This window comes from Vanacampus margaritifer, chromosome 19 (genome assembly GCF_051991255.1).
Source record: "Vanacampus margaritifer isolate UIUO_Vmar chromosome 19, RoL_Vmar_1.0, whole genome shotgun sequence".
Lineage (NCBI taxonomy): Eukaryota > Metazoa > Chordata > Actinopteri > Syngnathiformes > Syngnathidae > Vanacampus > Vanacampus margaritifer.
This window is the reverse complement of record NC_135450.1, coordinates 1,782,415-1,808,476: the sequence shown is the minus strand read 5'-3', so window position 1 is coordinate 1,808,476 and position 26,062 is coordinate 1,782,415. Positions and strand designations below refer to the sequence as shown.

Sequence of the window (26,062 nt, the reverse complement as noted above, 5' to 3'; positions counted from 1 at the left end):
CACCCAGCGTGTACAGTATCTTCGAAGACGAAGAAGACGCAGGCGCCCGCAAATGTGCTATTTACTCCAATGGTTGTGGAACAGAAAGAATATAGTATCGGATGTAGTGAATCGGGCGCTGCTACGATACTGTTAAGTATAGCAGTGAAGTGTGGTTGAAGTCTGCAGTATCATTTTTCACCGTCAGCAACGCTTGAGGTGCGAGTGTCATTGTGTGGCCCAGTACATGTCACGGTGTTCATTGTGACAAATTCTACAGCACATTTTCAGAACCTTTTACAGCTTCAGCTACGATGACAGAATTTTTCAGTTTGCTGGACAGTGATGTTATCGGTTTCGACTTAGACCATACGCTCTGCCGGTACCATCTGAAGGAGACCTCCAAGGTGAGTATGATAAACGCATCCTGCTAGCCGCAGTACGTGACCGCACAGCACAGTGGATAACTACGAGTCTGAATATTGTAGGGCAACAGGGCGGTGAACGCGTTAATGAGTAACTGTCAAATGTATACACAGTATAAATGGTTGGAATTGGGGGGTTAGATCACCATGTGATTCCCGAGCGCAATCATTGCTGCTCACCGCTCCGTCAGGGGATGGGTCAAATGCGGCGAACGAATTTAGCCCCCACTTAGTTGGGTGTGACAATCAGTGGAATTTACCTTACCTTACCTTACATGTACGTGCGTCGGATGTGTTTAAAGTTTGAAATTATGTGTACAAATCAATATTCCCAAATAGGCGCGTCCTTACATTTAGATTGACAAATTAGAACAAGTGTGCATGATCACGGTTCAATTGAAACACATGCAGTATTTGAACAGTAAAACATTTAATTAACATTTTGATACTTGGGCTTAAGGTTCAGATATGTGTAGGAGTTTTTCCTGCACTGTTGTATGTGTAGCTTGACATGCATGTTTCAGTCTCAAGAGTATACTCACTTTTTTGTAAATATTTTTATTTTGGGACATCAATTTACACTTTCTGCAATGTTAAGTAGCCAGTTCACAGCTTGTATACTTGTAAATTGACTGTCCGCTCAAATGGACTCGCCACACATTGATTGTTTTAACCGCTGGCAACAAAAGTGAGGACACCCCTAAATGCAAGTTTACAAATTGAGCCCATGAGTATCAATAGTTTATGGGGCCACAATTATTTTCCAAGGCTGCCTTAACTCTCTTGGTCATGGAATTCAGCTGAATTTTGCAGGTTGCCACCGGTATCCTCTCCCAATCCTTCAAGAAGACATCACTTAGCTGGTGCTTGTTAGATCAGTTGGACGGGATGATGCCCAGTAGTGATGAAACATTCACCAATACCACCAATTTTTACACACATGCTCCCCATTCACAAACTTGCAACACTAGCGAGTCACATGATTCCGAGTCCAAGTTGAGAAAATTTTTACTCAGGGGTGTTCTTGTGTTTCCTGTACACTGTTTGTTATACAGGCTGTACACCGACTACTTAACATTGTAATAATTTGTCATTTCTTCATTGTGTCCCCTGAAACGGAATGCATAATAGAATTTTTACAAATTGCCTGGTGCTGGTTTGGTGCTGCCTTGCCATAAAAAATTATATGATACTACACATTTTCAGTACCGGTTCTACTGCTCAGTTTGGCAGATATTGAAATTGAATGATTCTCCAAAAAAGAGGCAAGCGGTTTGAACTGTTTATTTGTCACTCTTGTAACATGTGTTCTGAATGTGGAAGAACAAAAACTAGATAAGCGTGTCGCAGTACAATGTGGCATGCTATATTCAGCAAACATACCACAAATGGATGGACATCGCAAAGGCAGACACAAATTGAATCCACATCATACTATAACTCCCAGTTTACTGTAAAACGGACTCATTAAAACAAAGAGAATTAAACGTTGTTAACACTTCAAACAACTGTTATTTTAACATAAACCGAGCAACCCCCAGTTCTGAAACTACATTAACTGGTCCATTTAATTAAGAAACATGCTATGAAAAAAAAACTTAAATAATGTAAATGCCCCGTCAAGAATTAAATGCATTCAAATATACTATGTTATACTATCTTAAACTAATACCACACAAGCAAAATAACATGAAACATTTGCGGGACATAGTGGAAAAAATAAGTGAATTGGATTTAATAACAGGTGGAGTCTCTTTTGACAGCAATAACCTCTCAACCAAACGTTTCCTGTAGTTGCAGACGACTATTAGGAAGAATTTTTGACCATTCCTCTTTACAAAACTTGCAGTTGAGCAAGATTCCTGAAATATCTGGTGTGAATAACTCTCTTAAGGTTTTTTGAGATATTATATTTGCTGAATATTTTTAGTGTAAGCAAGGAGTTTGTTTGCAACAAGCAGTGACAGCGAAAACAGGTGTTATTGTATAGAATTTTAGAAGATGATGATATGGCATACATCACTGTGTGTGCATTATTGTCATTGTCATGGAACTACCCTTTAAACTGATCTTTGTTGCACCAATTCCTGGTATGAGATGGAATAATGACAAGGAAACCAAGGTCCTTATCAACATAGTATAATTTTAGGCATGATGTCAACAGTAATATGACACATGTAGCACAAAGAAAAACAACCCAAACAAGTGCTCCTGGAGAAATTTCAACTTCTTGTACACTGTAGTTGAAGAGCTCCAGCTAATCATCTGGCCAAAAGTCATGGTGGCTATTGGTATATCTGTTTGTTGTCTTTCATAAACAATATACGGACAGAAAAGGGTCAAATACTATAATAGACCCATTGACAATGCTACGGACATATTGGTGTACAAATGCAAATTATGTGTTGGTGAAAGTCAACAATTCACTAGGTACAGGCTGCTAAATCTGCTCTTCGGGTTAGCACAATGGCTGTTGCAGTCTGGGGGCACAGCAGGCTTAATCTGCTGATAGAAGTGAAAAGGTCGACAGTAAGTGACAAAATGCCACAAATGTCCCATCCTCATGTTGCTTTAATCTTCAACTACATCAGCATAGTTTTCATTTTCAACTCCTATACAACTACAGATAATTTTAATAATAATCATACTGTCCAGTGGCTATCTCCAAAGATGTGCTTTAAGTTAACATAGCCGTAGGCTACCGTGTACGTTCAAATCATGCTGGGAAGCATGCGGCTTTACCATTGTTATGTGTTGTGTTTTAGAATAATACTTAGCCATATTTATAATTTCATATTAGGAGTACTTATATCAGAAATGCATGATACTTGTTTTTGTTTTTTTGCTGATTATCGGACCGATGTCTGATATCAATCTCGTATCGGAACACCCCGAATGAGAAATGCTTGCCAATTAATCCCTGTGTTGCCCTTACATGCTAATATCTCTTTGATCTTGTTCTCTCTGATGTTGTTGGGTTTTGCTTATTATATTACTTTCTTTTGGATTCAAAAGAATTTCTGAATCTGGAAAAAAAAAACAAGTTTTCAATTCCTAGAAAACAGCCGTCATTTCGTCAAATTTCAGAAGTGATGTGTGTTTTCTGAATTCTTGTGTTGCATTTCTCTCAGTAATGTGATAATTTATCTGTTTTTGCAGCTGATCTATGAGAGCTTTGCCAGTTATCTGGTGGAACATAAAGGCTATGATAAAGACCTGCTAAACCTAACACCTGCTACTTGGGATTTTTGGTAAGTCAAATGGAAAAGTGACAAAATATAAATTTGGAATCTGAAAGCTGGAAAAGTAATAAATGATTCTTAACTGTGTCAACCCCAAGTATCTAAAGGAAAAAAAAGTAGGATTTACAGGCAAGTTGCTAGCAGAGCCTCTGCACATGGATTGTTTAAAAAGGGTTCATATCACAGTATTTTAAGCCCTTCCACACTACAGATATGTAGATGATTATATTTTACCTTTGGCAAAATGGCAATGCAATTTCTTATGAAATATGAGTTCTTTTGGTGGCTACTTTTCTATCCCGGAAGTAAGCATTCTGCCACAAAATTACAACTCACAATAACATTTGGATGTAACAGAACATAAGAACAACAGCTTTTAGTAATCAAGAAGACAAAACTTGATTTCACCATTATCAAATTTTCAACGATTTGATTTTAAAATGATGATTGATCAAGTTAAATTGATCTATTGCCGAGCCCTGGATGTCAACCTTATTTTTGTCATGGGCTACATTGTAGTTATGGTTTTCCTCTAAGGGTCGCAATGATTGTGAACCCATTTAAATGTATAAATGCCTCATATGATCACATATACATAACAAATTGATGGATAACGAGTTCTGAAATCAGAAGCCAGGAAAAAAAAGTTAATAGTTTTAAGTTATTTTAAAAGGGAGATGAGTAACAATAACTGCTTGCAACATCTCAATGTTATTGAAAGTAAAGACAATTTGAAATGTTATTTTAGCAAGAAAAGAAAAGTCAGCACACATGATTTGCTTTCGTGGGCCCTATAAAATTAAGTGGTGGTCCGATTCTGGCCCTCAGGCCTTGAGTTAATCACCTGTGCTTTAATACTTAATACATCTGATATTGTTTGCTTAAAGCAACACTAAGGAACTTTCAGTTTATGTTGATTATGGCGGCGCCATATGGACAAAAGTGGTAATTTTATGCCTGAAGGAAGACCAAATTTCCCATGAGGACAAGCGTATTGCGTTGTTTTTTTTGCTCATGCCAGCGAGGCCAATGTTGATCCTTGACTGTCCTTTTATCCGGGTAGCTTCCCTTTTTCTTTTTTTATCTCCTCAGACAAAACTTTTGAGTTGTTTTGCAGCTTCTGCCATGAAAGCAGTAATCATGCGTCAACATTCAAATTGACTTTTGTCTTTGTAAGAAGTGAGGTGAGGAGTATAATATGGACCCAGAAGCAGACAGGACACGGAAGTGGCAAAATAAAAGCCGTTATATACAAAAGTGCAAACCGAAATCATCCAACCGGGGGTGAACGGCACAATGTAACAACAAAGAACAGGGTTGGAGCGCCTGACGAAGGGAGGATCGTATACGTTCTGGCAACGAGTGACTGAGGAAAAATCTAATTGATGAAACCACCACCACATACTAAGAAGTAAAAACACTTACTTTCAAAACTTTCCTCCTATCTCACCATACTTCCCACTCTCTCTCTGTCCTTTTTGTAATGAGTGCTGTGTTATATTTATATATTATATTTCCCTATATGTCCACTGGGTGGCACTGGTACTTTGAATATAGATTTCCTCTAAGCTATTATATAATCTATTTTGGAAATAACTTTGAATATATATATATATATATCTTAGAATTATACTTAGAATACATTTGTTTGGATAGCATGAGCAGAAATGTATATTTATTATTTAAAAAAAAAAAAAAAACTGAGCCTTTGCCTTTAGAATATAGTGTTGACGTTAAGCAACGTGCCTCTTCAGACACTACACACATGAAAAATATCAGGACTTGATTGTGATTGGTTAACCAGAATCCAAACATTAACCAACAGTGCTGACATCATCCAAATTCAGCACATATATTGCTTTAGAGGTGCAAATATGTCATGAGGGTCCCATAGCATCCCCTGCTCTGTGCACAACATGGAGGAGGTGACTGATGTAATATAATCATGCGACACAACACAATGAATCCTTAACAAAATTAATTTGCAACACTTTCTTGATTTTATAAATGCCTTGTTTCAGCCCTAGTCACAATAAGTATTTTGTAATAAAAACTAATATAATAATGAAGAGGATGGTAATTGGCAATGATTTTTTTTCAGTTCTGTGTGCAAATTTTAAAAATAGAAAGACACATTTGAATAACTGAAAATGGATATTTAATGTTTCATTTTGTGTCTAGTTTTAAGGGCCTAGTGGTGGACCTTGAAGATGGAAACTTAGTGAAGCTTGCTGAAGATGGAACTGTACTGAGGTATGATTTTACTCTATAAAACACACATGATGAACTTCCAGAAACATCTCAGAATTTATATTATACCCTTACACAATGACAATTTATAATGACTTTGTTCTTAAGTCATTTGGAAAAAGATTGAGTCTAAATGTTAGATTTCTTTCCTTGATTAGAGCAACACATGGAACTACTGACCTGAGCACAGACGAGATCATCAAACATTATGGTCCAAAAAAGGAGTGGAAGCACTTTAACAGCCTCAATACCTCTTTCGCAAGATCTGGTATTTTTCATTACTTTACTAATTGTGTTGCATAATCTATTTTTTGAGAATCTGGCTTTCACTATATCTTTGCTGTTTTATTGATTTGCTACTACTCTGTTTTGGACTATGCAGCTAAATACTATTTATACGACAACTACTTTGATCTACCTGGTGCTCTCCTCTGCGGAAGAGTAGTGGACATGTTCCACAAGGTAATATTCAATTAAAACCATGTACTTTAATACAGTACTTTCATGTAAATAATTGAAATTCCAATGGAAAAAATACTGTTTTTATTTTTATTTTATTTAAATTATATTTTGTGAACAGTGTGGTAATGAAGTGAATTCAGACTTTTGGAAAGACATGGTAGCTGCCATTGACCACAATTACAACACGTCGGCATTTAGAGGTATGACTTTTATTCAAACTCGGCACACTTCTTAGTACCCTATCCTGAATGCATGCCACACATGCAATATGTTGTTCTGTTTGTCGCACCAGCTTACAAGGTTATAATTCTGATTAGATCTTCAAACTTTCAGAGGTATTTATTAAGGCTGGACCAATTAAGCGGTCAGCTAATTAAATTCGAAACATCATCCAAAATCATTGGCTAAATGGCCGATGTCTGCCGATTAAATAAATGTACTCAAAATATATGCTTTATACATTTTTTAACACAAACTTTCACCACACTACGAGTCACACCTGTGTGTTAAACAAGAGACATTTTAATTGTTCGAAAACTATAATAGTGAAGGCTTGTATCATTGTAATTATTATTATTTTTAATCATTTCAGAGGATGCAGGGACTTATTTCCCCAATGTTAAAAGGGACCCTGGCCGCTACTTGCAGATTTGCTCTGAGTCCGTCAAGACATGGTTACGCAGCATGAAGAATGCAGGGAAAGTCCTCCTCCTCATTACCAGCTCCCACAGTGACTACTGCAGGCTCATCTGTGAACACATCCTAGGGTATGGTTTCTCAGACTCACTTAAGACTAACAAATCTCCACTTAAGATGAACTGTTTTGTTATGCAAAGGTGTTATAATATACAATGAATTTATTAAACTAGAATACACTGCTTAGCTCCCACAATCAATTTTGACATTCTCAACATTCTTCAGGGTTCTTTAAAAAAAAAATTGTTATTGTATCTTTTGAATGTTTCCATTTTAGAAATAACATATCCTCATACCCAGTAACAGAGCTAACACCTTCCAGTGTGTCCCTTTTCGTGTCATGAGCGGAGTGATTTTGTTTGTTTGTTTGTTTGGATTTGTGGAGTCTAATTTGGGATCAAGACTCAAGTTAGTCTCCACCACAGTCGACCACACCCCGAGAATCAACCATTCAATTTAAAACCTTCCTGTAGAATAGCCAATCACACCCTGGAAGGGCATATACATTTATCACAGATATTTCAGAACCCCCAATATTTCCAGTTACCTTCACATATTTACCTTCCTCATCGTTAATTTTAGATACGTGTTCATAGTTGAGTGACCCTGAAACAAATGTAGCCACCCCTCGGTTATGCTTAAATTTGTCCGATGAAGAGAACACAAATTTAAAACCGTTTCTCTTCAGCCTCAGATAACATTTGGCTCATATGTGTCTCTTGGAGGGAGGCACTGGGCTCTTTCTCTCTCTAGTTTAGATAATATCGTGTTTGTTTTGATTACATTCAAAATTCCATTCACATTAAAAGGAACAATTCCCACTAAGTGACTGGCCTAAAAATCAAGTCATAAATGGTATCCCTTCACAGTAAAGGTATTGTCACGATACCAACATTTTGACTTTGATTCTATATTTGCTTAAAGTTCCCCCATGCTGAAATGAAGCCAAGGCAAAAACTTCAAACATCAGTAAAGGCAATGGAATAATAGTTTGCAGCTAAACAACTTGAAATTATTTGTATTTGTATTCATTCAAAGAATTAATATAAGTATACTAACATAAAAAAAATAATTGAACATTTTAAAAAACTTTAGAATAACTGAAGAAACAAACTTAACATTTTTAGACATCTAATAATTTTGTATGTTCTGTTCTGTACAAAAGTCTTGAGGAACCGAAAGATTTGTTGTTTATTATGTAAGTCTTCGGGCAGTATAAAATCTCATTGAATATTTAATGTTTGACATCTCAACCACTAATATTGGGAAAACTTGCATGATGGAGGCCCAGTAATTTGACTGCAGTATGTATTGTAAAATACTATAAGTGACCAGATTGACCATTGATTTTAACTAAATAAAATAGTAAAGTGATTTCACCCCTGTCATTATACTTGATTTTATAGATTTATAGATTGCTAGAAAGCCTACATTGTTTAGATATTTGTAGTTATTAATTAAATTAAAATAATATTCAATGCATTGATAAAGTATTTTTTTCTGTCTGAGTTAATCTGTCTGAGTTCATGCCCTACTGTGTAAGTGGTCTTTGAATGCACCTCGTGTCTCGTGCCAAACGCGAGTGATGTCAGTGTTTCACTTAACAGTTACAACCCGTTCAAGAGACATAAAAAACAGTGACCAACAAAGCGAGACAGAACAGGGAAGTCTGACTCCAGTTTTCAAGACAAAGAAAAATGTAAGTAAGGGAGAGGGAAAAAAATGAGTCCCAAGCGTTGCTCCTACAAGAGAAGGGCACACACAGTATTGGATTGGGGGGGAAACAGGGCACATGAATTACAGGGTCTTTGGGCGAAGGCTAATGTAACACCCCAGGCAAATGGGGCGGGGCTGCAGCCTTTCAAGGCACATCGCACCTTCACAGCTCACCTGGTCTATCACTGAGGGAAGGAGATAGATTAAGGAACGCCGACAAAAGGCATCGGTAGGTTGTGTATTGCGTTGTGTGATCATGTGAGTGTGTGTAAGTACTTCTGTGTTCTCTGTCACCAAAACACATTGTCTCATTACCATGGAGATGACCTGGCTGAGTCCCGAACAGTGACACGAAACACAGGAAAATGACTGGGGTGAGGGAGATAGGGGGGTGTTCCGGTGAAGCATCAATATCCAGATGATAAGGGTCCAAGATACCAGTACAGTCGGCCTTGAGTCTTTCACTGAAACTCTCAATGGGCATCAATTGGCCAAATTAGTGAACAGTTCTTTGAGGCATGCCATGAACTTCTCCACATTCGTCCAATCCAATTTGAGAAGTGTCTCAAAAGTTGCATCAAACTTGCGATTGAGTTTACGCGTAACTTGACCCTGAGTGTTGAGCACACGCCCCAGACCTTCAAACATGACCAGCAACTTAGCCATTTTCAGTCGTACTGCCAGCGTCTTCTGAACTTTTCAATAAATCAGGAAATTGTCTGCACAAATTAGCTGAATACCTGTAATCAATTAACCAATTGATGATCAGGCCTCCTTCCATGGCATCAATTGGTGGGTTGAGTCAGGGAAGAGGGCCACCAATCAGGGAGGAGCAGTTGGAAATTTTCAACAACGCACTGGCGCGCACACACAGTCTTAACACAGTAGCAATACAGTTTGACGGCCAGACAATACCATGGACCATAACAGAACAGAAAGTATCAGATCTATCAATATTTCTGATGCATTCCATTTTTGTCTTTCTTTTTTTGTAATAAAATAAATGTATAACAAATATATAAATGTCGTCCTTCAGCAAAGCAAATTATTATTATTATTTTTTTAATCAGCAACTCAAAATCTGAAACCATGGTCCTCAGTCAGAAAAGTGTGTAGCGCCCCGAGGGTAGGAGTTCAAGTATCTTGATGTTTCGTCAGGGAATTCTGGGCTTCCTTGCTTAAACTGCTCTCAGCGACCTGACCCCAGACAGAAGAGAACGGCTGCATGACACACACTGTAAAAAAAATTCTCATGCCTCAAATGTTGGATGTGCTGTTTACGTTAGTGTGCATTCAGTGGAGCGCAGCACAGATGAAACATTAATGACAATCGGGAAGACAAGACCGCTGTGACAACACTGCTACTATATTTGTATAGGTTTCCTTTTTTGCTGTTCTGGGGCATAGTGATCTTGTACTGGTAATTTGGCTGCACAAGGACTTTGCTCACTATTTTCCACGGCTCATACTTCCAGTGAGAGTTGGAATTGAAAACACACTTATTTTAATCGTACATTGTATGCAAATCATAACTGACTGTAAAACATCACATAATCTGTCATATAGTGTTGTTGTTCTTGTCATGTTGCAGGAAGGACTTTGAGGAGCTTTTTGATGTCATCATCACAAATGCCCTCAAGCCTGGTTTTTTCTCCTTAAAACCACAACAGAGGTCCTTCAAGAACATTGGTGAGCACCTATTTATGCTTTAAAATAAACTAGCCAACTAGCAACAAGCGTGAACCAGCCCACCAATCTGAAACGCAATCCTTACTTCCTGAAAGTGGAACGATGGCAAAGATTTCTGTCACACACCAAAAGAAATAGCAAACATCTGCCAACTTTTACCTGTTATCAGCAGGCCGACTAATCACCAGTGGGGCCCTAGTTTTTTGTTGTTGCTTTCTTTTTAAAACCTTTTTTTTCTTAAAGTTTGTCTACAAAACAGCTCCTGCTAAAAGTCCTAACAAGCCAATTGAAATGGGAACAAAAAGAAGGAAGTATTAGGCCTTCAAAAACATGGAACCTTGTAATGAAGTTGAGTGGTCTCTCCTGTGAAGCAATGCCGGATATGGTACTGCAAGAGGAGCGGAAATTCAGAACAGCTTGCTCACTGATAAAAGATTGACTCAGTTGTTTAGTTTCTTACACTTTGCCAGATTTTTCTTAAGGTTTGCATGTTCAAAAGTATGCACAAACATGATTGCGCATACAAACAAATCTACTACGCTGTTCATTTTGCTCGTTGTGGGAGGAGTATACCCAAATGGATAAATTTAGCATGAGCATCGTGATTTATCAAACCTAAGATAAATTGGTGCTGGATGATTTTTGCGTCTAAATAGCATGTCTGAAAGGTGGGTGCAAACCAGCAATTTTGGAGCTTGTGAATGATCTGAGGGCTGCCTTGGAGCCATTCATTAGAAGGAATCATACCATGTCACTAAAATTTTTGTGAAATTCAATTTCTGTGCATTTAAAGGTGTACTGTCTCATGTTTCAAATACAATGTTATGCAGGATGGGCACATATCTAGACATCCAACAAAATTGCGCATGCGTGAAAAAAAACAACCCAAAAAAAACGTGGCTACCAAAATAGCCGTCTTTTGAATGGCGAAGATTGGAGTGAGATTGAAAGTGTTTGCGTAACTGTACACCTAAAGTTTGCAAGCATTGTTTAAATGGCTTTCAGCCTTAATGTGACAAAACGACAGGTGCACTTGGTGCCATTTTTACCTTTCCTAATGGAGTTTATAGCCAAAAAACACCATTTCAAAGCTCAAGAAGATGGAAGTGTACGCTTGTAAACCTCCGTTCACTCTTCCCAATTTCCAGACCGAAAAGAAAGATCCAAACGGACATAAAAGAGGCTAAAATAGATTTTTTTTTTTAACACATTTATTTTGTCAGTATCCTGAAACCGAGGGGAACAGACGGAAGTATCACGAAGCTTGCTAGCGGGCGTACGTGTAACCAAACTAATGGAGTGACGGTCATTTAAGAACCTGCTTCTTGCCCCAATTGACCCCCTCAGTGAAGAAAGATCCTACCCATCTCTTCCTTTGTATCCTGGTGTCCCTCCTCGGTCCGACTCCCGGTAAAGTGCACACATTCAGCCAAATATTAACCACTGTGGTGTCACAGCAGACTGCAGTCAGTATCGACACGCTATGCATGCTTAAAATAGATTAAATAAAAAACATCAACTTTTGAAATGTTTGAATTTATCCAAATCAGAGCTTCCCCCAAAGAGCGCATACGTTTTCAATGAAAAGATGGTAGCCGGCTACTATTAGGCCTATCCATAATGTGCATTTTGCTTATTGTCAAACATTGGGTGCACATTTCCCTCTTCTTTTAAATAAGTGCTACAACTTGTCAGAGACAACAAGCCACACTCATAGTAAATCATGCGTACCTTCTACACCAACAGTATGCATCTGTGATGGCACGGGTCACCAACATGGTCCCCAGAGGCAGTGGTTCATCTGAGCCGGAACACACTGGTATACAGTCTAAAAAATATCCCTTGAGCATCCAGGCACTTCTCAGTGCCAAAAATGTACTTTGAGCATTCCGGTACACTCATCAGCGCATTGTTTTAATACTTCAAAAAGCTGTTCCGCCGAGCGCATGCTTACTATGTCAGCTTGGTAAGACTCCATTAACCTGATGTTTTGTTTGGTACGCTAACATATTTGTAAGGTCTATTATGGATTACGGAGGCTTTAGTCAGTGAACTTGCATTTATTAATAACCAAAGCACTTTTTAAATGTCACAGAATGCAAACGTCTTGACATCGAACGCGCTCCCTCATCGAGGTCTCGCTCTCTTTCCACTTGCAAGTCGCAACCACGCACAGTATTGTGTTTATCAACTTGGACATCGCAAGTAACACAGTGTTTCTCACAGATTAGAAATCTATTTGGATGGGTGGACTCCGTTCCAGAAAAATTTGTGCCATTTTGCACTTCATATTGTGCATTCTAGTGAATTTTCAGAGTAAAAATGTCGTTGTAACATTACTCAGTGACTCCATATTTTTTTGCACTTATTTTATATTAAAATAATAATACAAATAAAATAAGGCTGTCATATCGGATTATAAGTGAAAAAAACTGGATCGGGAGTGATCGGACTTGAATACACAATCCCAAAGCACTAACTGCGAGCATAAAGTGCACAGTCCATTGCAGCCTGATCATTTGATCATCCAAATTCTTGTTTATTTATTTATAATCTGAAGTCGCCACATTCAATGTTCGTGGTTCTTTGTATTACTAAAATAATTACTAATCCACTCGGACACAAACACGATTGAGACTGAACTAGATTTAAAAACAAAAAAACATGCATTTATTCACTACGGTTACAAATACAGAATCAAAATACCGTCTACCTAACTATCATACGGTGGAAAGAAAAGAGATAAGAATAAAGCTAATATAAATAAGAAATGAATAATTTAACGAGGTAGAAAGAAAAGGTTTGACTTACCAAATCTGTGAGAGATTTGAAATGGAAGTTGCACCAGCGATATGTCAAATTTGCTATGAGACGTGCAACTTACTGGAGTGAGTTGGATCGATCGGCGGAGGGGAGATCAGTTGAAGAAAAGAGAAAAAAACTGCTCCAAAAAAACAAGACAAAAATAAAAAATATAAAAATTGTTCCACAGTCGCACGAGGGGCGACACAGCTTGACTGAGGCGCGGTCAGGACTTCAGCCGGAGTTGTCCTCTCGGCGCGCGAGAAGATCTGTCTATCAGCTGGCCAAAACCCACTACTGAGGCCGAGATGCGTGTCTGCGTCCCGAGGGAGACCAGCCGTTGAACCAGCTCTCGTGGCGATGGGACACAACAGAGCAGGTGCTGGTTGACGCACAGGAACTGCGCATGTCCGTTCAACTGTGGTTGCTGGGTGACACACGGGGTCACGAAAAAGTTCGTCGGCGACACAGAGGTGGGACGAACATAAAAAAAGAAAAATATGAAAAAGGAAAAAAACACCAATAAGATGTGTCCATCGACAGTGAGGGCGCGCACCGGGATTTGGTGCGCGGCAGCGGTGCGATCGCCAAGTCCGAGACACTTGGTCGTTCAACAAAAGTGCCACGTGGTTTGAGAATGTGGCACGGCACCGGGAAGTCCTTTTGTCAGTTCGGGGTCAGACGGAGGGGAGAAGGTGAAAAATAAACAGCGGCGAAAAACAAGAGAGCGAACAAAGCTCGCGCTGGCTGTTTTAAAGTTGTGGAGCGTGTTCAAGAAGGGAGGACCGACCCCTTCCTCTTTGACTCGACTCAACACCAAGACCTTTTAAACTCCAAATTATTTAAAGAATTAATAATTAAATTTGGTCAGGCTGGCAAGTCAAGTTCTTCCAAGCAAAACATGTTATCGTTACACATATCGACTAATAATGCATCATGAGATCATTTCGTCCTTCGCGGAGTAACTAAAAACTCTCTTGAGGTTGAAATACATATGACATCCCTAAAAAAAAAAAACATACATGGTGTGAAACATTCAGTTGTGCGTAAGTTCACTTGTATGTGATGAATTTCTTAGGTGAAATGTGTAAGATTGCTTTGTGGGTCATAGGTGTTCCATGTGAGGGCAGTTCCGATCATCCCCACTTGAAGGCGCTTTGGTCACATGTAACTTTAAAGAACGCTGGAATGTGACTGACCTGGGTTTAAACGGACCATCTGGTTCGTTGTTATCTATGATTTAATAAACAACCTTGACAGGGGAGGAGATGGAGCTTCCCGATAAAATTATTTTGGTGCCATAAACTTGTGGTTCTGGCTGGTGAAAAGCAAAGATTCACATCCTGGTGACATGGCCGGTGGTTGACTTCAAAAGTGTGGAATGCCTTTTGGCCATCTCTGGCGGAGGTGAAAAAGGGGGAGAGCTGAGATCTCTCACCCCCCACCCAAGGTTGACCTTGCGCATATTTCCAAGAGTGAAATGTTTTAGGAAAGGAGAACAAAAAAAAATTGAGGGTGACTGGCAATATCCGTTACAACAGTTAATCAGCAAAACAAAAGTTAATTTAGTGTTGAGTACACCTTAAAAGGACGCTTAAGGACAACAGAATACGTTACACGAGCATACGCTACACCCTTGCTCGTTGCTAATGCTACGTGAGCAAAATGGTGCAGCGTTGGAAAGTTTGATAATAATGTTTTAATGTTAAAAATGTTAAAAGGTGAAAACAATCGGTCATTTGGCCAATGCTTGAAGGGCAATAATTGGCCAATTATAATCGGCGAGCCCTACCCACTTCAGTCAGAGCTAAACCCCTGAAAGTAGCTGCCGCCCAGCCGCTCCTAAAAAGAGAAGGTTGGATTCTTCCTTGTTAGCAATTTATGGACCCATCTCAAACCTCCCCTTCTTCTGTTTCCGTTTTGCAGCAATTAGCATTAGAAAATAGCTAAGTTTCATCATTATTCTCAAACCTGCCAAACACTAGGAAAAAAAGCTTGTTGCAACATGGCCCTGACTGATTTCTTATACTCTGCTACTTGTTTTTTAATCCATTTCCTGCCTTTCTTTGCAGTTTGCAGATATCCTATGTTATAACATACAGACCCGTTGCTAATAAATCTAGGCGGACATTTTTTAATGGCTATATTTAGCTGTTGCAGTTTTAAATCAGATGCACTTTGTAGTTCAGAAATTACGGTATATTATAACAAGTAACAAGGCATGCCTAAAGTTTGATGTTCGAGGCTTATTTTTCTTTTCCAGAAAATTTATATTTAAACTAGGTACTTAGTTTGGATTAGTTTTTTTTTCTTTCTATTCCAGTAAATGATATGGAGGAAAATGAGGATATGCCATCGTTGGACAAACCTGGATGGTACTCCCAAGGCAACTGGATGCACCTCCATGAACTGCTTACTACCATGACAAGAAAACCAGAGCCCAAGGTATTCACTCTACTGTGAACGTGTATATTATAATACGGCTGTTGGGCACTAGGTTGTAAAGTAGGGATGTAACGATATCCAAATGTCACAATACAATATTATCAACCATATGAACCTCACAATAGGGTAATTATCACGATATTGTGGTGGTGTTGGTAATATTTTTTAAAAAAGCTCATAATACTATACATGTCAACCTCTGAGTTTTCTGCTATATCCATGCCACTATGCCAGCATGGTCACCGCCCTCCGCCATCTTGAATTACTTTATAAACAGTGCACAGTGTATGTTACTATTGCCTCAGCAGCGTAAAGTAATCATAGTCTATGTAGTTCATAATGCTGTGCTCGGTAATCTTACCGATTCGACATATCATCATTGCTCTCTCCTTTTTTTTTTGTATGTGCATGTGCGGATGTGTGTGCATAAAAGCGTGTGCTCATTAATTCACCTAAAATTAAAAATCCCATACCGTTCACCTAAACCGAATACTTCAGAATCCAGCTAGAGTCGTGAAGTTGTCAGGAGACCCGAGGAAGGATCAAAGAAAAGAGAGAAAATTTAAATCCAGCACGGACCAGACATCTCCTACTACCCACCGAGTTACCAACCAGAATCTTTCACCAACCCCAGAAACATCTAAATTCCAAATAATTAGGGAGACCACAAGAGACCAAAAAAAAGACTGAGGAAAGGAAGGAAGGATAGATGAAGCAGAGTGAGATCCACAGATATCAGCCTCCACCGATTCAATGACCAGAAGAAGAAGCAGATTGTGTTTGAATTTCGGTAGGTGCTGGTGTGGTGGCCAGGACAGAGCAAGCACAACCCTCCCAGGGCCCCCCAGGCCGCAGCAGCGCCACAGCACAATCCCCGGGCCCCGCAGAGGCCACCGGCCAGAGAACAAACCCAGGAGCTAGGAGCGCCCCTCACCCCAACACGGCCCGCGCCTCAAGCCCAACGCAGCAAAACGGGGCACCGGCCCACAAACCCCGCTCCTCCAAGGACAACCCCCCCGCTCGCTTCCTTCCCACACGCGCCACCCACCACAACCCAGCTCCCTCCTCCCCCAGACACCCCCCAACAAGCCGCCAGCCCCCCCAAAACCCTGATCATCCAGGCGAGGAAGCGGCTCCCGCCGCCCCAAGTCCCCCAAACCCCCAGACAACTGCCAGCCCCCCAAACCCCGATTCCCCCAGCGAGGCGGAAAGGAGGAGGAAGTGGGAGGGGAGAGGGAACCACAGGGCACCCCGGAGCCCACCCGCCCCGAACCATGTCGCCGGGCGCAGAGCGACGGACTGCTTCGGGGCGGTGCCGCCCTGGACACCAGGGAGAGCACTACAACGCAGCATCCCCCAAGAGACCCAGGGAACGGCCAAGACCCAGCCGCCACCCAGCAGCCAACAGAGGGGCAGAGCCGCCCACGCTCAGCCAGGGGGGACAGCACCTATAAAGTTAGCCACTGGCATGCAGTGATTCCGAATATTAACCCTTAGTGCCCATTGGAAGTGAATCTTGAGGAGTTGGTGACTGTAAGGTGTCATTTGATGTGGTCTGATCGATGCTGCTGGCAGCAACTGGGTTCCTGACTATAAAAACACAACCATTAGTTATAAATTTCCAAATACAGAAACAGCAATATAATTTATCGCGATGTGGAGGCAGAATTAAGTAACCAGATTTAGATTAAAAGATTCTATATACGTAGACCATGTTTGTATAAATTTTGATATTTGGTTTTTATTTGAGGCAGATATTTTTTCCATTAAAATGTGATTTATGAGGAGTTTAGACCATTGGTCGATATTCTTCAGGTTGTTTATTTTTCCAGTTAACAAGAATTGTTTTTTTAGCGATAGCAAAAGCTACAAGTGTAGATTAAAATTGTTTACGTGGTGAGTCAGTTGTTAGGTTACCTAGCAAACACAAGTTTGGCGATAAAAGTATCGTACAGTCCAAGATAGCGTAAAGTTTTTCAAAGACTATAGTCCAGAAATACATAACCGTAATGCATAACCATAAAGCATGAAAATAAGTGTCTGTAGTGTTTTGTAAACACTGGAGACAGATGTCTGAGAGTTCAATTTCCTTCATCATATATTGAGTAATATATGTTCTATGAATAATTTTGTATTGGATAAGTTGTAAATTTGTGTATTTGTCATTTTTAATACGTTTTTTCACAAACTTGAATCAAAAAGTCAAATTCCGGAGCTATAGACAAGTCTGTCTCCCATTTCGAGAGGGGTAAATACATTTTATCTGTATATATCGTTATCGTGACAGCCCTAATGTATATATTAACTGGATCATAATGGTCACCACCAGACCCACCAATACACCCACCCCACCCCCCAACACATACACACATCCAGGGAATACCCATGTTTTGTTTTGTTTTTTTACATTTGGGTGGGGATAGCATATTAATGACCAAATTCCGACCATGCTAACTTGATTTCACGTTCTACTTGAGAAAAACACAAACATAGACTTCCTTAAAGAGATTGAAATCACTGAGTGTTGTAGACCTGCAACTCAATTTATGGAATTTGACTTGTTTGAACTTGCTTGCTGTCTTTCAGACAGAGAGTAACCAGGTACTATCATGCCCTTTTTGGTATAGTCATAGTTTGCCTCCAATCACACACACTTGAACTTTCGATGAAACTAAATAAAATAAAATAAAAACACTTGTCCTTTCTGGTGACCTTTTTTTTACTGACCCTGTAGGTTGTGTATTTTGGCGATAGCATGAGGTCAGACATGTTCCCTGCCAGCAGCTTTGGGAAGTGGGAAACAGTGATGATTGTGGAGGAAATGGAGGGGGAAGGTGTCCCCAAGAGTGATGCAGCAAAGTCCAATGAGGCCCAATTGGAGCCACAGGAGAAAAAGGGAAAGTTTGAGGTAAGGCCGCCACTTTTCATGTCATGGCTGCCATATGACCAATTCATATTGATTTGTGTTACTACATTTGATCTGCATGTTCAAAGTAGATTTTTGTTGAATGGCGCACTTTTTTATTGTCCATTGTCAGTTATGCTCTTCTTCAATCAGATTATATTGTAATACATTGCAACAATTTTTGTGTGAATTTTAGGGCTGTACAATATTAAGAAAAAACATGCCGATATGGGTGTTGAATATTGATGATATTGCAATATTTAACGTACCTTAAAAAAATTGAATTTGTATTTTCTAATGAAACTCTTTTTTTTCATGCGGAAAAATAAGATTTTAACGTTTTTAGTGTTAGTAATGTCCTTAATGATTTCTTATTGTATCTGATTGATCAAAGTCAGATGAAAGCATACAATTCCATACAAAAGTATTAATTTATTGCACATATTCGCAAATACGCATGTTGTATGTGCCGTTTTTTGATGACAGTATTTTTTAGAACAGTATTGTGTAGCTCTCGTAAAAAAATTTCCCCGTCCATATCGCACGCCTCTAGAGTTCATATAGGACCATTTAAAACTCTGTTTAGCCGTTTAGAGTTAAATGCTTTGGGTAATCACTGTTGCGATGGGAGCAGGGTTATTAATGTGTGTCATCAGTAGCATTTTCACATCACTGCCTTTACCCAATTCCATTAAATCTAAAAAAAAAAAAAGAAAACAAATTAGGTGTCAGACGATTGAAATGTTTTATCATAATTAATCGCATGACTTCAATAGTTAATATCTGTTCTAAATCAACAAAAAATATTTTTAATTTATTTTAAAATATTACAATAAAACTTTTAAAAGTTTTCAGACTTTTGTTAACATAAGCGTGAAAAAAATGTAAAACTAATAGAAATATGGATGCATCTTTTCATAATAATTCATGAAATAGAATTTAAATTAAAAAGATGTGCTGTACTGTAAAAAAAAAAAAAACGAGTGATTTGTGTTGAGGACATTCTTCTGCCACTAGATGGCATAATTGCATTTGTAAGACAGTGACAGCTCAGTGCATTATTCTTTTCATATTAAGAGCTATCTAATCTTTAATATGAAGTAACTTGTGAAATTGTGCACATTTTTAAAATAGTAAAATACAACTTGTCCCCAGTCTCCACAAATATATGCATTATTATTAAATGTCCATCCATGCATCCATTATCTACCGCTTATTATTATTAAATTTATTACAGCTGAAGTTTGACGTGGACCTGTCTGCTGCATTGAGATCGGAAATTCCCCAGTCCAGGCTTACCAAGCGAGGGGCGGTCATTAATCACACGTTAAAGGAACTTTAAATTAACTCAACATAACACACTAATGTTGACACCCCTTAAAAAAAAAACATGCTCCAAATTCTGAGGGTTCTCTAGTTAGTCTGGAAATTAATAGTTAAATAAATTGTAAAATGTAATATGGTTTGCATGTTGTTGTCTCAGGAAAGCATGAAGTCACCTTCCACTATGTCCAACCAGTGGGGTTCCTACTTTGTTGATGTCCATAGAAGTGGTGGAGAGGATGAGGAGATCCAGAAACTGACCTGGTGCTGCCACTGCATTCACAAATACAGCACGATGGCCATCCCTAGTGTTGAACACATTGCAAGTAGGTCACACCAAGTATAATTATTATTATTATTTTTTAAAGGCTGCAGACACAGTGGTCGAGATCTCTAGTGGCATCAGAAAAATAGTTTTTCAAAAGTTCACTTCAATTTTCAAAACATGATTTAATTTAACACAATCCTTTGCAGGTTGCTCGTTGACAACCACATTTTTCCCAATCATAATTGATATAGAGTATTTTATTAAAGTGAGTACACGCCTCACATTTCTGCATGTAATTCTGGCTTTTCATGGGACAACACTGAGGGAGCAACACAATGAAAATTAGTGTGTGTACAGCTTATGTTACAGTGTAAATTCATTGTTCCCTCAAAATAACTCAACATACATTAATAGCTGATCACCTAACAACATATCGTTATATTTGTTGAGTTTTCAAGGATTCTATGAATCCTGAATGAAGATCCAAAGACTTTTTGTTGTTGTTTTTTTGTTGTTATAGCAACACAATTTTCCACGATATGGCACAAAATACACTAACCTAGGTCCCAGGTTAGACCAGTAAATCCCAAACTTGTGAAAATAAGGATAGAACAACAAAATCCTCATCTTGTGCCTCTATTTTTATATACAGTATAAGAAACTACTGTGCCCAAGAAAAAACAACCAATCAAAGGCCTGCCTTAAGCTTGGTTTACTATGTTTTACGCGAAAATGAGATGTGCTGAATCTGCCCGACACAACTTTTGCAGTCTTTTATAATCTTTTATAAAAGCTTGCCCCTGATGTTAGTTGATATTCTCCTAGTCTGTCGGAGGCAGTCAAGAGTGTCTACACCATATGAACAACTTCATAATATAAGTAGAATTTTTGTTTATTTAGTTAAACTATCGATAACAAAACGTTGGCTGTGAGAGTGGGGAATCCATTTGTTCACTGAAAAGCAGTTTTACATCTCACAAGTGACATCAAATGCACAATATTGCATTCAGCCTAGCAACAGACAGCAGTCACTTTGAAGCCACAGCATCAACCCTTGAGCATACGGCAACCCTTGAGCCATTACCAAAACTGGCAAAAAAATAAATAATAATAATGACTAAATAAATAAATAATTGAATTAAAGTGAAATAAAAACAGATATAAATAATGTAATTCAAAAATTTAATAGAGAGAGAGAGAGAGAGAGAGAGAGAGAGGAGGAGAGAGAGAGAGAGAGAGAGAGAGAGAGAGAGAGAGAGAGAGAAGAGAGAGAGAGAGAGAGAGAGAGAGAGAGAGAGAGAGAGAGAGAGAGAGAGAGAGAGAGAGAGGAGAGAGAGAGAGAGAGAGAGAGAGAGAGAGAGAGAGGAGAGAGAGAGAGAGAGAGAGAGAGAGAGAGAGAGAGAGAGAGGAGAGAGAGAGAGAGAGAGAGAGAGAGAGAGAGAGAGAGAGAGACGAGAGAGAGAGAGAGAGAGAGAGAGGAGAGAGAGAGAGAGAGAGAGAGAGACTGTATATATATTCTTCTTCTTTTCCTTTCGGCTTTTCCCTTCAGGGGTCGCCACAGCGAATCAGGTTGCCTCCATCTAACCCTGTCCTCTGCTCTCACACCAACTACCTTCATGTCCTCTTTAACTACATTCATAAACCTCTCTTTGGTCTTCCTCTAGACCTTCCGCCTGGCATTTGGAAACTCAGCATCCTTCTGCCAATATACTCACTCTCTCTCCCGCTGGTCTCACCAGTTTTATAAACCTTTCCTTTCATTTTTTAAATTTATATAAGTTAAAATGAATCCAAAAATAAAAAACGAGATTCCAAAAAATTAATATAAAAATAAATGTGAAATAAATACATTTAAATAAATAAATAATATATAGTTGTTTTTATTTCCATTTATATATATATTTTTTTAATTATATTTTCTATATCCATTTTTATTTTCACTTTTATTTATTTATTTAGTCATTTATTTATTTGTAATTTTTGGCAGCTTTGGTCCTCCATAGAGCCAAACTAGTCCCATACCAGTCATATACCACATTGGTTGCTAATGTCCTTGTCTAACTGGCCCAAGTTGATGCTTCATTCTTTATTTATTCATAAATTATTTATTATTTATTTATTGTTGTATACGATTAAGTGTCTCATGTGGTAAAAAGGTAACAGGTCAGCCTTAGTAAATCAGTTCTTGAGTCTGCAAGATCAACAAAAAAACATCTGAAAGAGTTCATCCTTGCTGTGTCAACAGGTGTGATTCACCATTGTTCGTTTTAAAGATTTACTATTGTTTTTTTGACAGAAATATGTAGCCTGCACATGTGCTGAATAACTTCTTCCAACTTTTCTTTCACATAGATCTCCCTCTGGATTACAAGTTTCCCAGGTTTCTCCGGATAAACCATGCACAACCGGATACTTCCCGAGGCCCCCGGATTCTTTGCTAAAGAGATGCGAAAGTCTGACCTGAAAAGCAAATATAACAAAATAAGACTCATCCTTCCTTTATTGCTGTGGTCTGTGCCTCCACTCGAACCTGTAGTTTCCCCATCCAAGCCCAAATCATTTGTAGAGCACAAGTTACCCCCATTACTGAATCATTCAGAAACCTGTTGAATGTAATGCAAGATACAATACCAGTAATCACGCCTGTCTTTGGATATTGTTTTGTAGTTTAGTATACATGTGAGAATACAACATAGTGTGTGTCTGAGTACAGTGGTACCTTGACTTTACAGTTTAAAGTGTTTTCCATGACTACACCTGTAATACAAATCACTCGTACTGCAAATCATCTTTCCATACTGACATCGTGGAAAGTTGCTTATAATGCTTTCCAACCCCCTAAAAAAACTCCAGTATTGTAAAATTGTAGAATGCACAGATTTTATTTTTATTTTTTTATGATTTCATGCGTTAATTTGACGTTATGCCCTATCTTCTGATGTGCAAGCCTTGGCCACTAGGTAACAGAACATCCATCCCATTTTCCAAACATAGAAAGAAAAACACCTCTACTACAAGCACCAATGCTAGTTTTTGCTAGCCCATCTACGGCAGTTTGCATATTCTGTTAAAATTTAGCTAGCAGATTCTAGGGGACAATATTTATTGGATGAACTGTTATTAGGCCTGCAAACAAATACACACATTGTTGCTTGCATTACAAAGTGAAAAAAAATGTCAGAATGCTGGCTCATATGTCAAATAAACTCAAAAGTTGGGTCTCTCATAAGTCAAGGAACCACTGTAGGTCTATTTTGCATAGACTGATTAGTTGTGGAAATGTCATGTATTAAATAGGATAATTATTTTAATTTATTTTGTTAGATTTGTTTTAATGGCTCTAAATCTATGTAATGAATGAAAATAATTCCAAATGTCAATACATCAATGATGTGTTCCCTTACTCAAAACCCAGGCTTTTGGCAAGTGGTTTTGTTACAGAATTATTTGCCATCACTGTTACTTTTAAGTGTTATTAGAATTAATGTTTTGTTGTATGAATTTTCGTAAATTTTCAAAATGAGGTGTAAAGTCTGTTGCCTTTGGTCATAAAGTGTTATTAAAAGGATGTACTATGCTGTTTAAATAAAAGATATTGAATGTCAAAAAAAAAAGACATGATTACTTACTTATCCTACTCATTAGTAATATTACTATTCTTATTTACGTAAAGCTGTTTAACGCAGAAAATACAATTTTGAATCTCTACTGCCATCTGTGGCCAAAAAACTGCACATTCGCATCTTACATACACAATGCGCACATGAAGTCTCATCAGCAGACCAAGGGCGGGGAAATTCGAACTTTAAAAACTATTGGCCAGTGGCTTGCAGGAGTAGCTAATCTGTGAATTAGAAGATGTTTCAGTCATAAATGGTCAAATAAGGAGGCTATTGTAAAGATATTGTTGGGCAAATTGTTACAAGGTGCACCTTTAAAAAATTTTCACATTTTAATACATATCAGTTATGCATGTTACCATAAGGTTGTGGCCAGTTAGTTTACAGTACTGTATGTATATAATACACCGCCAAAGATATCTGCGGAACTCAAACTGTCTGCCTACACTACGATCAAATTCACCAAAATCGCATTTCACCACTGCACCAAAACTTAGACTTGGTTCCAGCAGCCATAAAGTTAACTTAAATCTACTTGCAGCCACCAAATTGTCAGGTGCGCCAAGGTTGTGTAAGAGAAAACGACCTTGTTCCACCGGAAGGCCAAGCATAGTGTGGAGTCATCTGCCCAATTCGCAAACACACTGAACGAGTCTTGCATTAGCTATGATAGAGCCTTAAATGTCCTGTAATTACATTTAGCACTATCATGGAGAACCATCAACAGCAGTTAACCTGTTTCAAGTAACGTGTTGCACTGGTTAAAAATAATTGATAAATAAATTCACCCAGGATAATAAATGCATTGATTCATATTCATTCTGTTACTCTGATTTAATAGAGACAACTAAGTCTACTACTACTGGTTTATTTTAATTCTTGGTATTAAATATAACCTAGGCTACTACTGTGTGTGTGTGTGTGTGTGTGTGTGTGGTGTGTGTGTATATATATATATATATATATATATATATATATATATATATACTGTATATATATATACACTGTGTATATATGTATATATATATACACTGTGTATATATATATATATATATATATATATATATATATACACTGTGTATATATGTATATATATATACACTGTGTATATATATATATATATATATATATATATATATATACACTGTGTATATATGTATATATATATACACTGTGTATATATATATATATATATATATATATATATACACTGTGTATATATATATATATACACTGTGTATATATATATATATATATATATATATATATACACTGTGTATATATATTATATATATATACACACTGTGTATATATATATATATATATATATATATATACACACTGTATATATATATATATATACACTGTGTATATATATATATATATATATATATACACTGTGTATATATATATATATATATACACTGTGTATATATATATATATATATACACTGTGTATATATATATATATATATATATATATATATATATATATATATATATATATTAGGGGTGCAATTCTCGAATCGATTCAATATGCGGCCAAATCGATTTTTTCAACATCAATTTTTTATGGGAATATTCAACAAAACGTCTACTTAGGGCTAGGATTTACACATTAAGCATAGAAGAATGTTATATTAATGGAACATTAAGCCTCAATATTTGATTTCAGTGCTGTTCAAACATGAAACAGACTGCAACCTGAATTTTCAGATAAATAATATTATTTTCATACAAATCTTACAGTGTACATGTTTTACTGTTTAAGTTCACTTGATTAGTATTTTCTAAATTTGAGTTTTTAAAAATCGCAATAATCAATTTATAGATTCGTATCGGGATTAATCGTATCGAATCGTGACCTATGAATCGTGATACGAATAGAATCACCATATATATATATATATATATATATATATATATATATATATATATATATATATATATATATAAAGACTGTATTAACCGCAAAAAAAGGGCATTTAAGAACCAGGACAGAGCCCAGCTCAAACTGGTTCAAAAAGAACTCAAGCACATGCTGAAAAAAGCAAAAAGGAAGCACAAAGAGACTATAGAACAACACTTTGCTGCTAACAACTCCAAGAAAATGTGGGACACCATGAGGAGGATCACCAACTTGACTCCTGCTCAAAAAGGTCTCAGCACCCTAAATGACCTCCAGAAGGCAAGGGAGCTGAATGACTTTTATTTAAGATTCAAAACCCAGGACTTCTCCT

The 26,062-nt window shown here is 37.8% G+C and overlaps 1 protein-coding gene across 1 annotated transcript; it reads left to right on the top strand.

Moving 5' to 3' along the window:
• Positions 1-23,021, top strand: nt5dc1 (5'-nucleotidase domain containing 1). Its single transcript, XM_077552668.1, is given in 13 exon segments — positions 1-386; positions 3,564-3,655; positions 5,828-5,899; positions 6,055-6,164; positions 6,279-6,358; positions 6,477-6,558; positions 6,951-7,125; positions 10,362-10,459; positions 15,585-15,706; positions 18,441-18,614; positions 20,095-20,260; positions 22,555-22,590; positions 22,593-23,021. Coding segments are annotated over 13 exon segments (1,374 nt in total). The 5' UTR covers positions 1-293; the 3' UTR covers positions 22,667-23,021.
• Positions 23,022-26,062: the final 3,041 nt, after the last annotated feature.